The sequence below is a fragment of the Grus americana genome, chromosome 4 (assembly GCF_028858705.1).
Source record: "Grus americana isolate bGruAme1 chromosome 4, bGruAme1.mat, whole genome shotgun sequence".
Taxonomy (NCBI): Eukaryota; Metazoa; Chordata; class Aves; order Gruiformes; family Gruidae; genus Grus; species Grus americana.
The window spans coordinates 8,536,847-8,559,529 of record NC_072855.1 but is presented as its reverse complement, the minus strand read 5'-3'; the positions used below and the strand labels follow the sequence as shown (position 1 = coordinate 8,559,529).

At 40.4% G+C, this 22,683-nt stretch overlaps 1 protein-coding gene across 2 annotated transcripts; it reads right to left on the bottom strand.

Moving 5' to 3' along the window:
* Nucleotides 1-964: 964 nt before the first annotated feature.
* TACC3 (transforming acidic coiled-coil containing protein 3) lies at nt 965-21,522 on the bottom strand. 2 transcript variants are annotated; one of them, XM_054824585.1, is made up of 16 exons: nt 21,383-21,522; nt 16,679-16,859; nt 16,390-16,535; nt 13,065-14,153; nt 11,784-11,862; nt 11,134-11,326; nt 10,069-10,121; nt 9,068-9,201; nt 8,866-8,977; nt 7,997-8,149; nt 5,956-6,032; nt 5,822-5,865; nt 4,231-4,391; nt 2,811-2,917; nt 2,481-2,601; nt 965-1,205 (listed from the first exon to the last, which is right to left on the bottom strand). In XM_054824585.1, exons 2-16 carry the CDS (start codon nt 16,856-16,858, stop codon nt 1,140-1,142), a joined length of 2,715 nt encoding a protein of 904 aa, XP_054680560.1. In that variant the 5' UTR covers nt 16,859; nt 21,383-21,522; the 3' UTR covers nt 965-1,139. The 2 variants fall into 2 exon arrangements, with proteins under 2 accessions (XP_054680560.1, XP_054680561.1); XM_054824586.1 differs by lacking the exons at nt 16,390-16,535; nt 16,679-16,859; nt 21,383-21,522 and adding an exon at nt 15,153-15,212.
* Between the last annotated feature and the right edge of the window lie 1,161 nt (nt 21,523-22,683).

Here is a 22,683-nt window from a genome sequence, read left to right as displayed (position 1 = left end):
ACTCCAGGTACAGCTAAGAGCACAGCCAGCAGCAACGGCCCATCTGAGGCGGGGGGGTGGAATATCTATCTACTAGTCTGGTAAGCAAGGAAATGACCTTCCAGTAATATCAGAAATAAGAAGCCATAGCTTGTAATGAGACGATCCTGTTGGGTAATAATAGCTTAACAGACAGTATCTGAGCTGGCTGCTGTTGCCCTAATTAAAGCTGACTTCATCATAACCTGTGACCTGCAGCCTACATCTCTCAAGGCTTTCCATTACAGGCAAGTGGCAGGGAGCCCTCAACTGGTGACTGGAAAGTCAATAGCAGACAGACTAATGACATGAAAAAAAAATCATGGAGAAAAGAGCAGCAAGCAATCTGTCCTGCTATTCGGTACTTTGCTTAGCTTGTCTACAGAATCACTTCAGCTCTTCTTTAAAAGAAAGAAACCTGAAGTTCCAATTTTATTTTTTTTACATCACTAAATTAAAAAAATCATCCCACCACTCCCCCAATATTGTGTTTGTAAATAAAGTACAAGAAAGTGAATAATAAGCAAAATATCTATGGTTGTCAAGATTAGTAATTGCCTTGCTTTACTGCAAACATTTAGAAAATCCTCTAACAGTTCACACCAATAAGCAAATGTCTCTTACAAAAGAGGGACCATAGGTGGCTGGCGACAGAATATGACATCTAGCCTGCTTAAACTGGCAGGTTTACTTTATAGCATTTGTGACAGGTCATTTTATGTTGCAACTATGGAATGTTTTGATTTAAGCCAGACAGCAGGAAGTGCTAAATAGAGACATGGCCAGTGCTGAACCTCCCCAGCAAAGCCAGGTCACAAGTACAGAACATCGGTGCTCATACACAAGGAAAAGACCAAGGGCAAGACGATTACAAGTTTTTCTTTAGAGCAACATGTGAAAGTGTTACACAAGACATTGTTACCTACTGCAAGCAGCAACTGAACTTAAGTATTCATGAACTTGTCAGTTTATTGACATTTCCTGCAGAAGATACAGCCAATAATATGCTTGACAAGTGCAAATCAGAAGTTTTATTTTTTCCCACATACATAATTAAAAAGCAAGTGAACACACAAGACAGGAAGTCAGAAACTGGACATATGTACAAGACAGTGAAGCTATCAAATTTTTTCCATCTTCAAGATCAAGTCATCACAGATTTTTGTTAGTTCATCATTTTCTTTAGTCTGTTGAAGACAGGAAAAAAAGTAGTAAGTTTCAGGTATGTCTGTGTTACATCTGTGCAGAGCACCAAGTTGCAACAAGTCACATTTACCAACACATGGAATAGAAAGTTCATTTATGTGCTCATGACTCATGCAAATTTATTCTAAAAGACAGTCTACTTTGTAGAAGGTCACATGGAGACCTTAAGAGCCTCAGGAAGTGCACCAGAATCCACTATACTGCCTCTGCTGCTTCTACAAGTTTTCCCATACTACATGGGGACCAACTGATCTAGGGAAATAAGACTTTTCAGACTCAAAGTCTTTTTGTTAGATACACTGAAATGCAAAATCATGACAGTTTAGATTTTAATCTTCACAAGACATGCAACTCTGTGGGATGATGCTTTGATACTTTTACTGATATGTGCCAATAGTCACCAGTTTGTATAACTCCTTATATGGTCAAACTCTTAATAAGAGTTCTTAACAAAATGTTATTGTATTTACAACAGGAACAAAACTAGTTCTGTGTTAAATGGCTTGTCTCTCCTCTTAAATTAGTAGGCCTGTTTCCTCCACTATACAAACTTTAGCCATACACCTGAAGACTAACACAAATATGGGACTTTTCCCTAACAAGAATGTGTCAGCATTATCTATTTTAGAGTCTTCAATGCTAGCAGACACAAGACCATGATGCAGTAAAACTAATAGGATGCATTTCCAGCAATATGACTTTTAACCCTCAAAGAGCTTTTTCCTTTGAGGGCTTCTAACAAAGGAAAGTCATGTGCCTTTACAAAATATTCCAAGACTATCTATGCAATATGAAACAATATCAAATACAAGGATTAACCACCTGAGCAATATTGAAAGAGTTCACTCAATACAAAAGAGTCTGTATTAGTGCTAGTAGCTTACAAATCATATATGTATGAACAAGCTGAACCAGACAGTTATTCAAGATTAATTCCCAGATTCTGCTCTGGGACACATTTACATTTTAGATCATCTCCTTAGTAGTTCAGATAACCTCCTGGCACAGTAGCCTGGATTGATCACTTCTGCAACCCACCTATGGGAACAAACCTTCTGCTCCAGAAAAATCTAACCACACAGATGAGTCTTGACATAATAGAGTTGCGCCTCAAGTTTCAATGACTATTTCCCAAAGCCTGCCAGTACAGCAGCCAGAGCCAGCACAGTTAGCCTGGCTATTTCTAGCCCTGGTATAAGACAGTTCTAGTCTAAGGCACCAGCTTGAAGAGACACACTTATGGCTTTTTGACTAACCTTTTGTTCAAGGCTCCTCTCTAAGGACTGGATCCTCATTTGTTCTTTGCGGAGACTGGCTTGTAGTGCTGCAGTCTCTGATTTAGCTTTGCTTCGTACCTGGGCAATCTCCTCATTTGCTCTGAAATGGAAGCAAGATAGTGTTTACATCCACTTCAGACAGCACAGCAACGCTGTTCACAGAATCAGCCTAGACTCTTGTACTTTGGATTAATCCCCAAACTAAAAATGTTTTAAGCCAGGTTTTGGCATTAATGAACTCCATTTTGCAGCAACTGTGAAAACTGTATATTTCACTCCCAGTATTTGGCTTCTTGACACAGTACTTACTGATGCAGTTTTTCTTCAGCATGTGCCTTTAGTGCCTGATATCTCTGCTCCTCTTTTTTAATTCTAGCCAGGTATTCTTCAGCACATTTTTTCAGAGCTTCTTCATTCTGTCCCAAGAACAAGAAGCTTAGTTAGCTTTTTATGTGCTAGTAGATGGAAGAATCTCTCACTTCAAAGGGGCTATTTGACTACACCGAAGTAGCAGTATTTACTCAGAGTACAGGAACAACTGAAGTCCCACAGACCTACACAGAGACTAAAGCCCCCCCCTTCAAATCTCTTAATTTTGCAAACTAACATGTATTCATCCTATTTCCCTCCCAATATAGTCTATTTAGTAGCAAACTTTGCTAAAGGGGAAAGGTCAATGAAACTAAAGTCACTAATCAGCTTTCTGTGTGTTTAAGTCAGCTTTGCCTTAACTTGCAATTGTCTTAATAGCTGGAAATCCAACTACTTCAGAGAATCCATGAAGATATTCAGGCTTTGGACACTGATGTAAATGAACACAACATTAACAGCAACAAAGTTACCTTGGTAGGCACAGACACTATGACACCTTATTTTATTAGCTATTATAGCAAGTTGGAACTGTTTGAAACAAGTGCTAGAACTTCCCACTAGTTCCAGCTCTTGATTTAGTAACTCTGTCTCCAAGTGATGCTTTAACTCTGTGCTAAGGAAAGGACTTCTGAATTTAGGGTGGAGAGACACAAGGGACACAAGATGAAGGAAGTCTGACATGTTAGTAAAGCAGAAACTTAACACAGACATTATACCTGTTTCTCACACCTAGACTACCATGAACCTTGTAACAGGCTACTTTTAAGCTTTAGTAAATAGGGAACATAGAAGTGCCTTCAGATTTTTTCCTTCAGTTTATCCTTTAACCACCAACTGCACTTTTTATACATTCCATGCAATAAGAAATCATAGTTTATGCTCATTAGCTTCATTCCTGCAGTCTCCAAAAGACACTGCAAAATGAAGGCCTGACTTTATCAGGTTGGGGGTTTTAAGCTGAAGAACATCCAATAAACTATTATTTTTACTTGTAATAGCAAATCCTCTTCAGCATCAATTCAACATGATGCAGGGGAAGCAAGCTGCCCTTATGCAGCAGTTTGCTCCATGACAGTCTGTCTCTGATTAACAGAAAAATTATATGCATGCAGCAAGAAACTGCTCATTCTTCTGTTTGAAGAAACTTTGGCTTCTAACAGAGAGATCATTATCATACTTTAAGCCAGCCACTAAATACAACAAACTAGTAAATCTTTAAATAAACAACAGCTTAGCACCTGGTTTTACAGGTAGTACTTATACTAGCTAATTAATGGCTGCTCTAGAAATTCATCATTTCCTCTCCACTAAGTCTCATTTATCTTGGAAGGATATTATTTGCATTACAGTATCTTACTTTGCGGTAACCCTCTAGCACTTCTTTCTGTTTTTCAAATCGTTTGAAGAGTTCAGAGAAAGATTTTTCCATTGAGTTCAGATCTGACATAACTTGTTGTTTCTCTTCCACCATCCTCTGCATTTCTTTCTTTGAAAGTTCCTTCTGCTTCTGAGCATCCTCTAGAGAAAGTGGAGTTAACAGGGTTACGCTCATGATAGTTACTGCATTAGCATAAAACTAGTTCCATAGTATGGACAGATAACTCCCACACCTCCAATTCTTCTTAAAAAAGGGTTTCATAATATAGCCTCTCCTCCAAAAGGACACCATGTTTTTGCTTTTAAGGAAGCAGTCATTCTCTTTAATTGCTACCTACTACCTCACACCAAACCTAAGGCCACTAAAGACTGATAATAAGGTGCTTGCCCAAAGCATTGGTTCTCCTGCAATGTAGTCAAAACACTACACTCGAGTTTACCACAACAGGAACCTCAAATGTTGTGATAGAAGCAAGGAATCCAAAAATATTTATTTTCATTAAATATACACAATAGCTGAAAGGTCTGGAGGAGACTGGGATAACAAGTCAAACTAGCACAGTGAACTCTTTCAGGACAGGTTTTTGTTAGCACACCTGAGCTATGTTTCCCAGCACAAAAAAGCTGACATAATATTCAGTCTCCTTAAAGAACTGGTTTTAAGCAAGGCACAGATTTATCTATTCAGCTTTGAAGTAGGAGAATGTACCTATACATCTAGAGCATCATTCAATGTCCTCCTAGCTTTGAGGCCACAAGTTTCATAGAATGGTTTGGGTTGGAAAGGACCTTAAAGGTCATCTAGTTCCAACCCCCTGCCACTAGACCACGTTGCCCAAAGCCTCATCCAACCTGATCTTAAAGACTTCCAGGGATAGGGCCTCCACAACCTCTCTAGGCAACCTGTTCCAGTACCTCACCACCCTCACAGTAAAGAATTTCTTCCTAATATCTAATCTAAATCAACCCTCCCTTCAGCTTAAACCCATTACCCCTTGTCCTGTCACTCCACTCCCTGATAAACAGACCCTCACCATCTTTCCTGTAGGCCCCCTTCAGATACTGGTAAGACACTATTAGATCTCCCCGGAGCCGCTTTTCTCCAGGCTGAACAATCCCAACTCTCTCAGCCTGCCCTCATAGAGGGGCACTCTGATCAACTTCGTGGCCCTCCTCTGGACTCTTTGCTGAAGCAAAGACCAGATCTGTCCAGCAAGAACTGCTACTGACATCACTTAAATGAGGTCAGGTAATAAACAGTTAAACAAGGTGCAGACAACTGGATCTGCCAGTTTTAATAAACCAACTGCTCACACTCCACTGGAGAGTAAGTTAGATGTGTTGACGCTTGATTCAGGAAGTCATTATTACCTACCAAGGGATATCATGTCTGTATGAATACACACAAAAGTGCTACTCTAACTACCTTGTCTGAAGCCTTACACTCACTCTTGAAGCACTTGAAATATTAATGCCATCAGAAGTGAAAGAGTACTAACTTCAGTTCATAACCTGAGGCTAAGCGTGTCCCATCCCCTCCAAGCCATTCAAAGTATAAATATGGAACTTACCCATCATTTGTGTTATTGTACCTTCAAACTCAGCAATTATTTTTCTAAAAAACATGATAAAAGAATGTTGAACATAAGTTAGAAAAAGCAGCTGGAGTAAATAAATAGATATAAAAATCAAGACAGAGTCATACCCCATTTCCTTGTATTCCATATGAAGCTTGTCATACTTCTTTTTCCATTCCTGAGTCTCCAACTCCTTCTCTTGAACCTTTCAGGGGAAAAAACAAACCTTTCTTTCTTTCTGTTAATCTTAATATAGGAAAGTGCAAACACCAGAAGGTTGTTCTGGTCAAGACGACATTGCTATGTGGAGTCATTTATATTCAACGCTCAATCCTCCCCCTACCATGTTTCCAAATTTAAAGACATCTCAGTTCATTTAAGAGTAGCCATACCTATTTCACATTAAATGAATTAAAAAAGAGGTTACAGTAACAGTATTAAGCAGTGTAAGTACTCTTTGCTAAACGCTTTCTGCAAACTCCGTGGACTTAATTTTGTTCTGGGGTTTTTATTAAGAACTGTAACACTGATAGTTGACTGCAGTGTGAGAGGCCTCCAATGACAGAGGCCAAAAATACACAAAAACAACCTAGAATTTTAAACAAGAAAAAAGGTGAGAGCACATGATTATTGCTGATCTCCCCTCAAAGTTGCATGGTACACTGGTCTTTGGTATTTAGAGTAAATGCATTTCAGGTGTATTTAATATTTCAGATGACAGGAAGTGGGGGACAAGTAAAAAAAAATATACCAAAAAGAGAAAGAATTAACAATAGTTAGGTTAGAAATAAGGGTTTCAAAAGCACAAGCATTTGAAGATAGAAACCAGTTAGAAACTTTCATTTGCAAACTCAACAGAAATGGTTCAGTAAGCCCAAAAAAGCATGCTTTCATGAGGTGCTGTATTTGTCCAGAAGGAAAACAAGGGGGTTTTTTTTATTCTCCTCCCACTCTAGAGTTGTTTCACCAAAATAGTCATCTTCGAGTTTAGTCTGTCTTCCTTTCAGGTTAATATTGTCATTCCAAGCATTTTCATTTAAGTGTCACACCTGTCTTGCTACAACTATGTTTGCATGTTTAAAATAGTTCTTTGAAACAAGAGATTAGAGCACCAATTTTAAGATATTACAAGCTTTACCTCCTCTTATTATACAAATTCTTCATTTTAGATTAATACACTAACAGTTGTTGTCTGTCAAAGCTGCACTTGCTTTCTTGTACTAGACAACATGCTGCATAAAAGTGTCCTCATAAGTGACAGAAAGCAAAAGTTACTCCTAGAAAAGCTAGGATCTTTGTACTCTAAAGGGAAAGATAACTTAAGCAGCAAATAATCATAGGTCATGTTCACCTGGTGTCCTTAGTATCACTGCCTGCAGTATAGGTAGTCAGGAATTTTGAATGCTCCATTTTCTTCTGAAGTTAAAGCTAATTGTGTCATGTCAAAATTAAGGGCATTTATGTTTAAGTACTCCTCTTACATTATTTAGTATTTGTAAGGTTACATAACCCAGAAGCCATAATGAATCAAGTACTTGGATTTTTGAAGTGAGTAGATATATAACTCTTCTTGTATCAATAAGAAAATGGGGGTTCAAAAGCAATTTCACTATCGATATAGTTACAGAATACACTTGAAATTACACCAGCTACTTCTTCCCTCCTCCACTAATGTTTTTTTCCTCCAGAGTGAGCTCTAGATCTCATTTTTATTTTATTAGCTGGACGTACTGTTGTGCCTCTCCATCCCACAAAAGACTGATCACTGCGCTGCATTGGCATTACATTTTATCTTGTTTTAAGGAAATATATCAGAAGGTACTCTCCCCCATTGGCAAGAAGAGGTATTTCCTACCTAGTTTAATAAAGATTATTCAAATTACTGATATTAAGCCTAGCCATTCCATCTGATAATGGATACTTTTTAATACTGACAGTTCTAAGGCAAAAGCTGACTAACAGTGAAGTTTACTGTATTTCCTTAGATATTAGGTCTGAAGAGCTATATACCTACTGCTCCTATCAAGTACACAACAAGTTGTTCAGAATGAGATGCTTACATCAAGTACAATGGAAAGAATTACCAAGTATAGAGATTTATACCAGATAATCTAAACAAAAGGGACATTCAAGACTATGCAAATTTTTGCTTTGGAAGGGTCACCATACCTCTCTCTTAACCAGTTCAACAGCTACATCCATGTCTTTTTGGCTATATTTTAGCACATCTATAATAGCATCCACTGCAGCATTTGTGGAAGCAGCAAAAGGGAGTGGAGGAACATCACTAGTCAGAGAGTCTGGAATTAGGGGATCTGTTTCCTGTGAGAAGAAAAAAAAGTAGAGTTTCAACATATTCCTATTTTCATGCCATTGATTAGCTGTATGCAAATTATTCAATTATAATTCAACATATTTTACTTAAATACCAAATACACCTCCATAACTTTGTTAGCATAACTTTTTTGTAGATATCTTTTAGAAATATGCAGTTATCTTTTAAGGTACAAGAGAAACTGCTACCCACCAATTTAGCTATCAGAAACAAAGCAGATTATACCACGCTGTTCCCCACCAGTAAAGAGACACCATTTCAGGATGAACTGCTGTGTGCAGATCTGTTCATAAAAGGCTGTTCAAACTATAAACTTGATGCTATACAGTCTAAGGCTTAATCACAGAAGTGCCTTTAATCCCAGCAGTGCTATTAAAATACAAGCTTGTCTTACTTTTGTGGCTTTAACGACATGAAGATTGCCTGATTAAAGCATTATTAAAACCAGCTCAAATTCTCCTAGACCATGTGCAATGCCACCAATTTCCACAGAAAAGACTGATAGTTAAGAACATGAAGTTCATCAAAAAGGTCAACTTATATCAAAGTTAGTATCCAACCTGGTTTTTAAGATAACAGCTTAAATAAGCATTAAGTATTCCACGATCTTCAGAATATCTGCATCAGTCCTAAGTCCAGAACCTAGCTAATCCCTTTCCCAAAATATCAACATGAAACTTGATACCACTTCGTACACACTTACAGTAGTTGTAAATGTTCCCAGAAGATCTAGTCCTTTTGGTTTTTCTTCATTTTGAATACTCACTGCAGGCTTTTCAGCTTCCACAAGCAATTTACTTAAGTCAGCAACAGGACTAAAAATGAACAAACATATACCGTTATATTCAAGCACTGCCCTTCTTTGGAAAGCTAGGTACTACAGCCTAGACCAAGTTGATACCTACCCACACTGAAGTGGAGCTGTCATGATATTCTTGTTTGTTTCAATAGTACCAGAAATTGGCTTCTTCGGACTATCTCTCAATAGAGGGTCAAACTTCAAATACAGCGACTGTTTCCTCAAGGCAGACTCTTTGAACTGAGGGGAAGGAGGCATAAACTGGCAGATATGCTGCTTCATAGCATAACACACACATCCCCATACACACACACAAAAATAATCCTCTGGAGAGAGGGTGAGCCTATTCTTCAGTGGTCAGAGCATTGTTCTAAGGAGAAAAATTATGTAAGAGAACTCAGTGCCCACACACTTAAGTCCTTACGTAATATCAAGTGAACTCAATCTGCTCACAGACAGAACCAAAAGGGCAAACGTTTATGAACTATTCAAAGCCAGCAGAAGACACTGAAAGGGAAAGATAGCATTGTAAGCTGAATGAGCAGTGTATGTCATTCTCTGTCTTAGCTCATACAACAGTAAGGACAAACACAGCATAATCAAGAAAGAAATTTCAATTCAGTGTATTCACTGTATATTCAGAACCACACCTACTCTGGACCAAAGTAGGAGCAAGAATAACTAAGCTGAATGATTGAAACATGACATACACAATTTAGAGAGAGATTTCCTGAAACTGCCCATAAAACAAAAGAGCTTAGAAAAAAAATATTTTCAGAACAATGAGCCTGCACTTTGAAAGCATTACGTTCTTGCAGTTTTGGCAACCAGAGGGGAAACGTCATCCATCTCAGTTTCACCGCTGTTAAAGAAAAATAGCACCTTTGCAAACTATAAGACCCTGATCCTTAGCAGAATTGCTTATAACTAGATTTCCTTCCATTGCCACCCCCTGCCCAACCTCACAGACACGTTGCTTTGGAATATTTCTGTGGGCAAGTTCAAACTGAAGTTATTTCATGAAAACAGTTAAGGCTTGAGGTTTCATTTTTCTTTCCTCTCCCCTCTGTCAGGGAGGCAAACAAAACATTTCAATGTCGTACTTACTGATGAAGTCCCAAACTGTTCCAGATAGTCTATTTCTATGCCCATTCCCAGAACTAGAAAAGAAGGAAGTGATACAGTGAAGATGCAATGTTGTCATATAGTCTTACAGTGAAGCACCCACAGACAGAAACAAATAGGTATGTATATAAGCAAATAAATCCCATCTCATGAGCTCTGGTTTTGAATTAGCTAAAAATATTTATTCCTATCTAGACCTGAAAAAAATAAAAGATAAAAACAATCAGGCAAAGATTTCCAAGTTAAGCGAACTTATAGCTCCCATTTGGGCCCAAATACCTGCAACAATATGTAGAATTTAACACAGTTGAATTTCTGTTGTGCTATAGTTAAAGTGGCAAGCACACTCAGATATTCTACTCTTTTATACAATGTCCCATAGAAGCCTAAGATTGGCAATCCACCATTACAATTAGCACACTGCTCAGATTTGAACAATGAAGTTATAGCCATTTCTCAATATACTAATTCCACCCAAGTGATAAGTGGCAGACTGCACTGCAGTCAAATCATTTGCTTATCCTTCCACGCAGTGTTCCCAGAAGGAATAACCCTTCCAGGTGGTTAGGTCATAGCTACGTAGTAAGCTTTCAAGACCATCCACGCTGCAATATGAAATCAGTATTCAAGTAGTGCTAAGACCACAGTAATCTACACAACTCAAATATAGGCAGTTGCACAGCTCTAGTGCTCTCCATTTAGAGAGTGCTTAATACCAGAAGTGATTTTTAAGGGAGCATTTTTTCAACACACAAAGTTGACACTGAAACACTAAAGATTGTTTCTGTACCAGCCTAAATTTCATCCTCCCAGGCAGCTGAATGCTAATAGCTAGCTTTTTCAAGCTTAGCTTAATCCAGAGAAAGTCAGAAATATGCTTAGGTACATGTCCCACCCCTGCTCATCATTGTAGGTTTTACAGTCCTTTCAGAAGAGAAGTGTGAGAGACAAGAACTAGAATCAATGCCAAAACTGAAGTAGGGAAATACATACACAGAGGTTATTTTAACAATATCTTTTCAGTCTATTCTAAAGAAATGCCTTTACCTTCTGATGATGGTCTGAAGAGCTCTTCAGGTTCAGTGTTAGCTGTCTGCTCATCTGCTGTTATTTCAGTTCTGTGTGAACTCGGTTTAATTTCTTCTGCAGACACTGACTTTTTTCCACTGTCAGCAGAAATCAAATTATCTTGAGGAGGGACATTAGCTGGAGACATTTTAGATGGGTTCATTTGCTTCTCCTGATGAGAAAACACAATCCTCCTTACTGTTAAAATAATGATTTAAATGCAATGAAAATCACAATGATGATCAAATTGGTTTGTCATAAACTAGCTGGGCAGACAGCATAATAAACCAAGAGTTCACAAGCATAGAAACTAAACTACCAACACTGAGTACAGCTCATATTATTTAGAGTCTTTTTTTTTTTTTTAGAGTCCACACCCTTATGTTTGTCCTTATATGTGACTGCCGATCAAAAAAGATACTAAATACCAAGGTACCAATTTGGCTGTCTCTGATGTTACCTTCAAAAGACAAGTCTGCACAGTTGATATTCATTCTAGAGCTACTGAAGACGCATAAAAACACTAGTTCTTAGACAAAATACCAAACGTGGGTTTGACAAGGTTAAGTCAGAAAACTCTGCTTCATGGAACAACTTGGTAAGAACTGGCTATCTTTCCTATACCTTACCATGGCTTCCTCTCCTGGAAGTTCAGCTTCCGCTTGAACTCCTGGCTTGTCTTCTACCACACTCTGTTTGCTGATTTCCCTAAAGAAAAAAAAAAATCAAAATCCAAGTCACACAGGCAGTTCTGAATTCTATTTACCAGATATACTGAAGCACTGAACAAAGTAAGGTTATTTGAGAGTTTCTCCTGCCACTCTACTGGAAGCTTTAAGGAGGGTGGGCATGTAAATTCACTGTCTTGCCTGGTGACAACTGAAATGACAGAAAGCTATGCCTCCATCAGAAGCCATGTGATCTAGAAAGGAGAAAGCCACAGCAATATCACTTACTCACTTAACACTATTCCCCTATTTCCATTTGTTAAGCCCTTTTTTTTTTTTAATTAAAGATAGTCTTTTTGTTTAATGAAGAACAGAACTACAAGCAGCCTGCTACTCTTTCCAAAGTAATGCAGTGATTATTGGTGTAAAGCACAGAACTTCATTAGAAAAGTCCAATATTTCAGTTACTGCTGACAGCACAAACTTAACTTTTCAACTTTGTAAACTTGATTACATTACACAGGGAACAAGAGAGCAAATGTTTCTGTCAAATGAACATCTTGTGCTGGTCTAGTTCTGGAAAGCACCCGGCTGCCTATAATAATGGTGACATTTCTAGGAAAGACAACACAACATCTTCCATTCTCAAAGAAGTTTTACATGGAGCCAAAAAAATGCAGCTTTAGCAACAGGCCTTTTAAATCAGAGATGCATTCAGATACCAAGAACAGGCAATGAAGAAACAGCACCTCAGTTCAGCCAGAATACTAAGCAGAGAACAGAACTGTCTAGTCATAGAATCATAGAATGGTTTGGGTTGGAAGAGACCTTAAAGATCATCTAGTCCCTTCACATGCTGCATGATGTGCAACCCTGCTGCCTACTTACCTGTTTTTCAGCAGACAGCAGCAGTCAACTGATTCTCTATGTTTTACTGTAATCTTGAAGGAGCAGGGAAAGAGCCACTTCATCAAGTACTAATGGCTCTTCCCATATAAGCCTGTTCCCTCCCATTCCTCCAGATTTAAGAACACCTTTTGGCCAGAGCTGGCCATCTCAGCATTGTTTCCCCAATGATATCTTTGCTGTTTCAATGCATTGTGTTAAGTGTACAATGTGCAACACTCAGCCAAGCTCAGAGGGAGGAAGTCAAGGAGTAGGAATCAACTAGTTAGAGATACCATCTATCTTTTCCTCATGTGAGTTCAAGATGCTTCTATATTCAGCTACAGGTTTACTTACAGACTTTTGGGTTCTCTTTTCTCAAGAGTTTCACAGGTACTTGGTCTGTTATCCTGCTCTGCTGGAAGAGGCTCCTTTCCTGATGACGTCCTATCCTGTTCCACTTGCAGGTGAGCTTTCTGAGGGCTAGGTTTAGAACACTTGGGTGAGCTGGAAATTTTAGAGCCTCCACCAAATGGATTAAAGTTTGGATCATCGAGTTTGTCCCAGTCAAACTTATAAGATGCTTTGGGAAGAGGGATTTCATCTTCCACATTACTTTTATTTTGCACTTCAGTATTTTCTGGTTTTGTTTTGGTAATAGGAGTTTTCTTGGAAGGTGGCTTAATTCCAGGTCTTTTACCTAGTTTCTTAGGAGGTGGCTTTCTAGTAGTGGTATTATCAAAGTCAAATTCCAGTTTTACTGGTCCAGCCTTGGTGACACCAGGCTTTTCTGCAGCTTCCCCTTTGGAGATAGTCAGCTCTTCCGCAGGCTTTGACTCTTCTGCAGAGGCTTTTTCTGCTACTGAAACACTCTGAAGCTTCGATTCCCCAGTTTTTGAAGAATTAGTTACATCAGAACTACCGGGACCTAAGCTGTCAGATAATTGTGCAGAAGGTGTAGGGGTTTCTGCTAATCCCACTGAGTTACCTATTTGGCTCACATCTGTGGAAGCAGACTTCACATCCTGGACAGAGTCACCAATTGCTTGCTTAGGGGACAGCTTGGATTTGTTAGACTCCAGCTCTTTCAATACAGATTCTTTTCCAAAGAGAGTCTTCTCTTCACTTGAATGCTCTGTACTTCCTGTGGCTGAAGCAAAAGAAGCTGTATCATCCAGAAGAGAATCATTACTTTTTTCAGCAGTTTTCTCAGAGCTGCTAGATGCTATTACAGGAGACTTCTGCAAATTTCCAGGAGAATGCTGCAACTGCACTGAACTTTGAAAGGGATTGATATCATTTAAGTTATCAAAATCAAGATTGTAGGAACCTCGACTCTTCACTGGCATCTCATCGTCTGGGTAAGGAGCCGCACTGACCTTCTCTGGCATTTGTGTATTTAACACCGTATTATTTGCTTCAGCTTCAGTCTTTTGTTGACATGTGCTGCATTTAAAAAGAGTCAGATCACACATGCTATAGCTATTTTTCAGACATTATTCAAAATCATCTTTAGAAAGATATTTGCACAAGTAGCTTTGTGTGCTCAGAGTAATCTGATTTTTTCTGACATAAGGCAAATGACAGCAAAAGAATATCATAATAGCAAGAATTCAGTTGCCACCTAAACAGTTAGAAGTTATGAGCTCTGGTACACGTGAACTATAGGGAGATCAATCCTTGAAACTAGTCAGTATTCTTAAGCTCCACACATCTGTATCACCTTATGCCAGTCATCACTGGAGACTGCTCTGCTCACTACAGCATAGGGACATTTCCATTTCACTAGACAGTGAAATACACATTGCTTAGAAGGAGATATTAACAGTAAGCAGCTCAAACACAGGCACAACTAGTGGTACATCTTCATGTAGATTCATCTGTGAGTCATGACAAACTCACAAGTCTAGGACCAAACTCAGTCATGATTCAGGTTCTCCCATTTAGTCATTACTTTGTCTTGTCATTCCAGTAAATATTTCCCCCCTGAAAGTATGCACCAGCATTCCATCTGTGAGGGCCTACATACCAAAACAGAACCTAGACTTCAGGCACTCTAAACTCCGCACATCAGATCTGAAGAGCAAAGCTATATACAAGAAAATACTTCTCCAGGAAGAGAAAGGTAAGATTCTCTAGCAGAAGAAACAGGTTAAAGCTCATGTGCTCACTACCACTGGGTATTCTACAAGTTACTGCTCTCCACTTTATTTCCCCAAACTCTACTCAACTTGAGGCTTAGCTTCAGACTACAGAGAGTTAAGCCATTACTTCCTGAAACAGGATTTCCTCCCATTGTTTTGTCCCTTCCTAAAGTTATTATTTCTATGTGCCATCCATAACTGTCGTAGAACAGAACATGATTAAAAGTCACTCACTACAAACACCACTTTGATAAACCGGAAAGCAAAGGCAAGAGATAAGAGTTCAGGAAGTCCTTCTCACCCGGTTTGAGTGCCTCTTCCCTGCAATAGTTCAGCCCCAGGCTTGTTCAACTACTCAGGCCCCTCCCATTCTCCTTCGGTGTTTAACCTCATAAATGCCAGCCAAAGCGAGACACCTGCTTCAAACTAAAACCAATGCAGTGCTAGCCCTTTTAACTCACTTGAACCTTATATGTACTAAATCTTCATTTATTCCTGTGAGTTTGGGGCACAAATGCAATTAAGTAATTTAAAAATTGTGGTGGATAGCTCAGAAGTACTTTTCTAAACTAAAATATACGTGCAAGTTAACAGTTGAAGCAAATTTATACATTTAAAGAACATTTAAGTGTTCACATCTTTCTCTCTTCTCCCCTTCCAAAACCCAAGAATAGGGGTCAAATGAAAGTATTAGGTAATTAAAAATGAGCAAAAAGCATGCATTTCCTTGCAGAAGACAAAGCTAAGATCTGAGACTTCTTGCCACTGGGAATTATAGATGTCAGATATTTATACAAGTTTAAAAAGTCAGTAAAAAATATGCATTGAGGTCTATTAAATAACATTGTATTGTACCATTATAAAAATATTTCTAGTAAAGGAGAGCTGCAAAACCCCAAATTAGAACACTGCAGACTTTATGCTCTTCTCTGGACAGCTACCATGAGCCACTTTGAGACTACTGCTAGACTATAAAGGCACACAAACTTGTTCATACTTTGGCTTGATGTTATATTCTCTTTCTGTTGCTAGATTTTCTTTAATCTTAATACTCATTAACTAAAGGTGTCAATTCAAGCTAACCTTTCAAAAGATGTATCTTAAGGAGAAAATCTAAAGTGAAAAAAACCTGTACTTAAGAAATTTTAAGGGTTAGCTTTCAGAATTAGCTTCAGAATAGTTGTAGTCTCACATGAAAACCTTGCTGTGGGAAACAGTTTTGTATTCTTTGCTTAATGTGTCTCTTTTCTCTTAAACTATTTATCCATAAGTCATCTGTATTAAATCAGTTACTGAGGAGTTAGAAATAGAGTTTGGTATTCAATATTACAACCAAGATAATTGCCACTACTTTTAAGTAAATTTTATCTTTGAAAAAGATTTCACGCATCAAAGTCAGCATTAATTTTGGTCCTTTTGTGCAGTTTATATCTTGTTATAAGAGATTACATTTTAATTATACAGGTTTATAATGGGGAAAAATTAACTTGAGTATGCCCCACATGGCTAATACTACTAGCGTTGAATACATTACTTACTCAACATTGACAGGTGCAGATAAAAGATCATCCACCAAGGCTTCACTGTAATCCTCAAGGGTGAAAGTAGTCTCAAGTTTGTCCATCATAGCAGGACTTAAGATTTTTCGAGTCTGAGGATCTCTTAGAGGAGTTTGAAATGTTACCTTTAAGAAAGGGGCGGGGTGGGAGGAAAAAGGCAGAACAACATGAACACCACAATATTTTCAAGCTCCAAACAGCATGTGCAGTCAGTAGTAGAGATCACAAAAGGCAAAAGAATATAATCAATACAAGAGCAAAAGCTTACCTTCATAGCTTTTACCACACTTTTTGGTGGCAAGTTTTCTTTCTGGGACAAGCGTAGAATGGAAGGTCTCCCCGTAGGTTCCGGTGGTGCGAAGAAAAAGCCACAGTCTTCCGCTGTTAGATCATCATTGATGTTTCCTCCGTTTTCTCCATTTTCTGCATTTAAAATCTGCAGACTCATTCTAGAGTATCAACACATACAACATCGCAGCATGAATGAGAGGGTGTGGTCAGCCAGATGCACATTTAGATAATCGAAGAAGTTGGAAGCTTGGCACTACCTAGCAAAGATTAACAGCTTCAAAAGTTTTTAAAGTATTGAAAGATCTTCACGTGAAAAGGTCCATCTCAGAAGACTCTGCAAGCATCTAAATGAAGCACTGCACACTCCCTCTGCTTTTGTTAGGGTCTGAGAATTTAATTGTTGATATTACGCTTTCCACAGTAAACATTATATCCTTACTAATTAAGCCGCTCGTCCTTTAAAGGGAGCTCTGTCATCTGCAAGTTTCTTCATTCCCAACCCCTTACAGCCAGTAGTGATGTAGTCATGTCTCCTGTAACAGGGCATCTAGCTAAACAAAACTACAGCTTCTGCAAGGGGCAAATAACAATCATTTCTCTATTTTATTCACATGGTCTCATTACTTCATTGTACATCAGCAAACAGCAAAACCATATTTGGTTAGTTAGGGTGTGTTTAGGATCACAGTCCTGAATAAAATTATTTAGCTTTTTCCTGCACTGAGCACGTGCTTCTTTTGTAAGACACACAGTACTTAAGAATCCTTTGCAGCATTATTGGTATGCAAATATGAAAAAAATATGTAATTAAAAAGGTATTTCTTAAATATTGTTCTTACATTGGACATACACAAGCTTTAGTAGACCATACAGGCTGATCTAATCTTACCAGTATTTCAAGTGTGAAGGGCTTGAAACTAAAGCCTGCATCACAACTAAGATTAAGGATGAAAATAACTTAGAAATAAAAAACAGATTTCAAGTATGCCAGGCAAGCCAGCACATTATAGGCACTTGAACTCTGCCTACCTTTTATTCCCATTGGAGCCTCCACTGATCTTAATGGTTTAAGATTAATACTCTGTGATGTTACTGCTGTTTCTTTAAAACAGAAACAGACAAAACCCAAAAAAGTACCAGAGCACAGAAGGCATGTTCAGCAAGATCTAAGCATAATCACTGCCCATGAAGGATGACCCCTGAGAAGCACAGTTAGTTTATCTGACAAATCACTAAAAGCAATTTATTTCATAAGAACTGATGTGTTATCTTGTACCACCTATGCAAGATAATCAGTATCATCAAGTGGAGATGTTGGTTTTCTGCAACGTATAATCATTCCAAATGCTTGATTTGACCAAACAGCTAATCCTTAGCTTGTTTTTCTATCCTCCGTGATGCAGTCAAGATTAATCCAGAAAAAACAGCTGAGAGACTCAAAATTATTGTCCTCATTGTCATAAAGAGATAAAATTTTTAGTGGGAGTGTTCTTGTTAAGTCATGTTTTCAATCTCATAGCCCTTATGTATTCAAATTTCTATATTTAAGCCTCCATACACATTTCTCCACTCTTACATTAATCCTTACAGGAAAATTTGCTTCATACTCTCCACTGAACTCAGCTGCTTTGTCTGCAAGCTCAACAACAGCACTTTTAATCAGCAGTGGAATGCAAACAATGGCTGCAGCAGCAATGGCAAGCTAAGCACGTCTGTATTAGCTATTTTTCATCATACTCATTCTTTAGCCCAAGTTATTTTACACATAAATTATTTTTACATTAACAACTTGCAGAACTTGAAGTGAACTTCACTGTTTTCCTTCATTCCAAACTAAAACTGAGACAACAGATCAAGTGAATCCTTACAGACTGGAGTTGTTTACTGTAATTACTTTAGAAAGAAAGCCTAGGACATGAAAGAGTTGTCAACACCTGAAACAAACTCTAAAATAAGCAAGGAAGATTTGTTTGGAGAATTCTTCAGGTTTGTTATTAGGCTACTTACGCACTATGGCTAAACCAGATTCAGATCATTAAAATACCCAATAAATTGACCCAACATACACACACATTTGCCCAGCTTTTTTAATATTAAATCTAAAAATTAAACTCCTTTCTTATATTAAATCATTAAAAGTAATTCAGCATTTATTTAAACTATTTGCAACCAAGATTGATCTAAATTGTATTTCACAAGTTCATTAGCTAGTAGCTATGATAAAGTGAAAGGGAGGTTTTAATAAAGATGTCTATTTGTTTAAAGTGTCCAGTGTCCAAGGCATGCAAGTATTGTGAAAGGCAACAAGTTTTCCCACTATGGCAAATCAAAGTTCACAAAAATGAAACTGCTCCTAGTTTTAGAATAATATTTATCCAGATACAAGCAGTAGTCTGTCATTCTGTATTTCAGAATGAACATAAGTTCAATGACATCAGATAATTAACCCTCAGGTACCTATCATTTGTAAATTGAGGGCTTCATGGCAACTACCTGTTGTTTAATGAACACTGGGGCACAACATCCAAAACACCAATGTGGTCTCAAATGCCTAAAAAAGTCACTGAACATAGAGGGCAAAGATGGAATTTTTCTATTTAACTATCCTTCTGAACTCCTCCAGCAGCTAAGATGCAGAGTGCTTACTCACAGAGTAACTTCCTATGTGCTATATTTCCATACAAACTGACACAGAGCTGACCACTGTATATATTTTTTTTTTAGTGCAAACATCTCAACCCAGAACAAATAAACACTTGTTGAAGGATATTAGTTGTTTAAATTAAATAAGTAGGTTTTAATTAGAATAAATTACTTAGGAATATTATAGAGCATGATTTTTGCTGTTTGCTTAGCTTTACTTGGCATGAGTGGCTAGATTTGCTGAAGCCTTTAGACCATGATAGAGGTATTTTTCTCAGTAATTTTCTAGTAGTTTTCCTAACAGCTAGTACAGTGCTGTGTTTGGTCTTTAAGTATGGGAAAGTATTTTGCTATCGCACTAATGTCTCGGTAGCAGCATTCCCAAGCCTGGGACTCTTCATTTCTCTATGTTCCACCAGCAAGGGCAGGTGTACAAGGACTGTAAACCATAAGATAAGAAGGCTCAAACCTTTGGGGAAAACTGCAGAAACTGCAAGTCAACGACATAAGAGCCTGCCTGGACACAGAAGAACAACCCAATTAGATCCCAGACCAAAAATCACCATCGAACTAAAGGGTGCGTGGACAGTGCATGAGGGGCAGGTGTATGGGACCCAAGGGTATAATTGCCCTCGGATTTCTTTGTTCTGGGTCTCTCTCTTTGGAGGCACCCAGCCCAGGCTGATCCTGTTGCTGCCTCTTTCAATTAAATTAACTATTTTATAAAATCCAGCACCTGAGACTCTGCTGTGGGAAACCTAGGGTCCAGCCTCAAGAAGGAGGAAGCATGCCCAAGAATAGGTGTGTGTATGACACCATGAATGGTGTGTGAATGCTCAGGCAGCAGCTATTCCTTTAACACACTTTTCTGGTTAACAGACTCCATAATCACGACCTTCCTCTGGCTGCAAAGTCACCTGACTCAACGGACCGTTTGAGGAACGGGAATTCGCAGCAATTTTAGCCAAAACACCAAGCCTGGGAGGCAGCAGATGGGGAGCCCCGGCGCACCCGGCCACGTTAACCCCGGGATCTGGCTACCCGAGGCCCGCAGCTCGTTGCGGGGGAACAAAAGACGGCCTTGGCCTTCAGCGGCGGAGTCAGAGGCAGCGGCTCAGGGCGGGAGCCGGCGATATGGGGCTTCTCTGGGCCGGGCCGAGGAGGAGCAACAAGGCCGGGGAAGGCTTTGCAGGCTCTCCGGGAAAGCACCGTCCCTGCCCATCATTGCACCTAGCCATACTTTAAGTAAAAAGAAATCCAAACAAAAAAATACCCAACCCCCCCCCCCAGCCGCCCAATCGACCGGGGTGCCCCCAACACTCCTGAGCCGCCCTAGGCCTCCACAGCCTCACATCACCCACCTCTAAACACAGCGGGGTGCCCTCAGCAGCCCCCGGCCACCCAGGCCGCCAGAGCCTCCCGCAGCCCCATAAAGCCCCCAGGCTCACAGAAATGCCCACGTATATTCCCCCTTCACCCCCCTCATACTCAGAGGCGACCCCGAGTCCTCATCATCCCCATATCACCCTCAAAATACATAGAGATGCGCCGAAGACTCTCCCGAGCCCCACCTCAGCCCCGACTTCATGGGGGAGTCCCTCAGATCCACCTGCATCACCTCCAACCCCTCCCCGTTACTCCCAAGCTCCTAGCTCCGCTTCATCCCCAAACTCACAGAAGATCCCCCCCCAAGTCTTAAGCCCACAAAAGCGCCCCTGAGACCCCTCAGCAGGAGCTCCCACCAGCCCCATACCACTCCCAAGTTCACAGAGGGGATCCCCAAGCCTCTGCCCCCCAAGGCCCACACCACCCCCGAGCTCACAGAGGGATCCCAGAACCCCTCCCCCAGCCCCACACTTTCCCAAGCTCACAGAGGGAATTCCCCGAGCCTGTCCCCCCCAGCCCCACACTTTCCCAATCTCACAGAGGGGGTCCCCGAGCCGCCCCCAGCCCTCGCATACCCAAACTCAGCGGGGCTGCCCGCGGCTCTGTAGAGGATCGGGGCTGCCCCCTCCTCAGCACCCCAAAGAACCCCTACCTGCCGGTGGGGCCCGAGTGCGAGCCTGCAGGGCGCTCGGCTGATGCGATGCTGGGGACCGGGCAGGCACAAGCTCCCGGCCGCTACAGCTACCGCCAGGCAGCGCCCCCTCCGACGCCGCCACAGGATTTCAAATTTCAACCGCAGCCTCGGCCTGCGAATGAGGAAGCGGCATTCGGAAGGCGTCCGCCAATCAAAAAAGCGTCCTGCAGGGGGGCGGGGACAGCCGCGAGCCTTCGCCGATGAGCCCCCGCGGGAGTGCGCTCTCGCGCGAGGCATATCGGGAAGTGTAGTGCGCAGGGGTTCGTCAGGGCGCTGCGCTGACGTCAACAACAGTTCAACGTCTCAGCCCAGGGGCGACTGGCAGCTTCAGACCCGCGCTCGGGGAAGCGCATACCGGTTCTGGAGGAACAACCGCGTCTTTGGTGTTCTTCGGGAAGAACCTGGTGAAGTGCCTGTGGTGGCACTGCTAGTGAGACCCCACGGGACTTAATTGTCTCTGGGGTAGAGACTTGTGTCTGCAAATCCTGAGGTAAATAATTACACCCTTTGGCATGAAATTTTAGAAAAGCACATTCTGAATACCCAAAACCTTTTGCAGTGGTAGGAGTGAAGTAAGAGGGCAGGGGCAAAGTGTTGAAGGTGCATATGGACTTTTATGGAGCCCAGTGTACCTCCTGGGCATCAGCCTCTCTGTCACCTTGCGCTGCGGCCAGGGGAAGGCCAGGTAGGCACTTCCCCATCCTCACTGCTCTGTGCTACGTACACGGATTTCCACGCAAAGCAAAATTGGGCCAGAATTTGAGATGTGAACTCCAGTATTGGGTCTGGGGCCCATGCTGGGCCCAGCTTTGTAAAAGAGATCAATATAAGTAAATCTGGAGTGTCCCCTGAGACTCAGTCCTGTGGTGAGGTCATGAAATACTGTTGATACTATTAGGACTCTTTAAAGGAAATGAAACTTGCTGATTTAGAAATTAATGCAGGATCAGCTCAGAAGGTGGAAAGCTTTTGAAGAAGGTGGCCCACATTTAAATTTTGATTGCATTCAGAGATCCCCTGTTTATTAGGGAGTGTAGTGATAGGACAAGCGGTAATGGGTTTAAACTAAAAGAGGGTAGATTTAGATTAGGTGTTAGGAAGAAATTCTTCACTATGAGAGTGGTGAGTCACTGGAACAGTTGCCCAGAGAAGCTGTGGATGCCCCACCCCTGGAAGTGTTCAAGACCAGGTTGGATGGGGCTTTGGGCAACCTGGTCTAGTGGAGGGTGTACCTGCCCATGGCAGGGGGGTTGGAACTA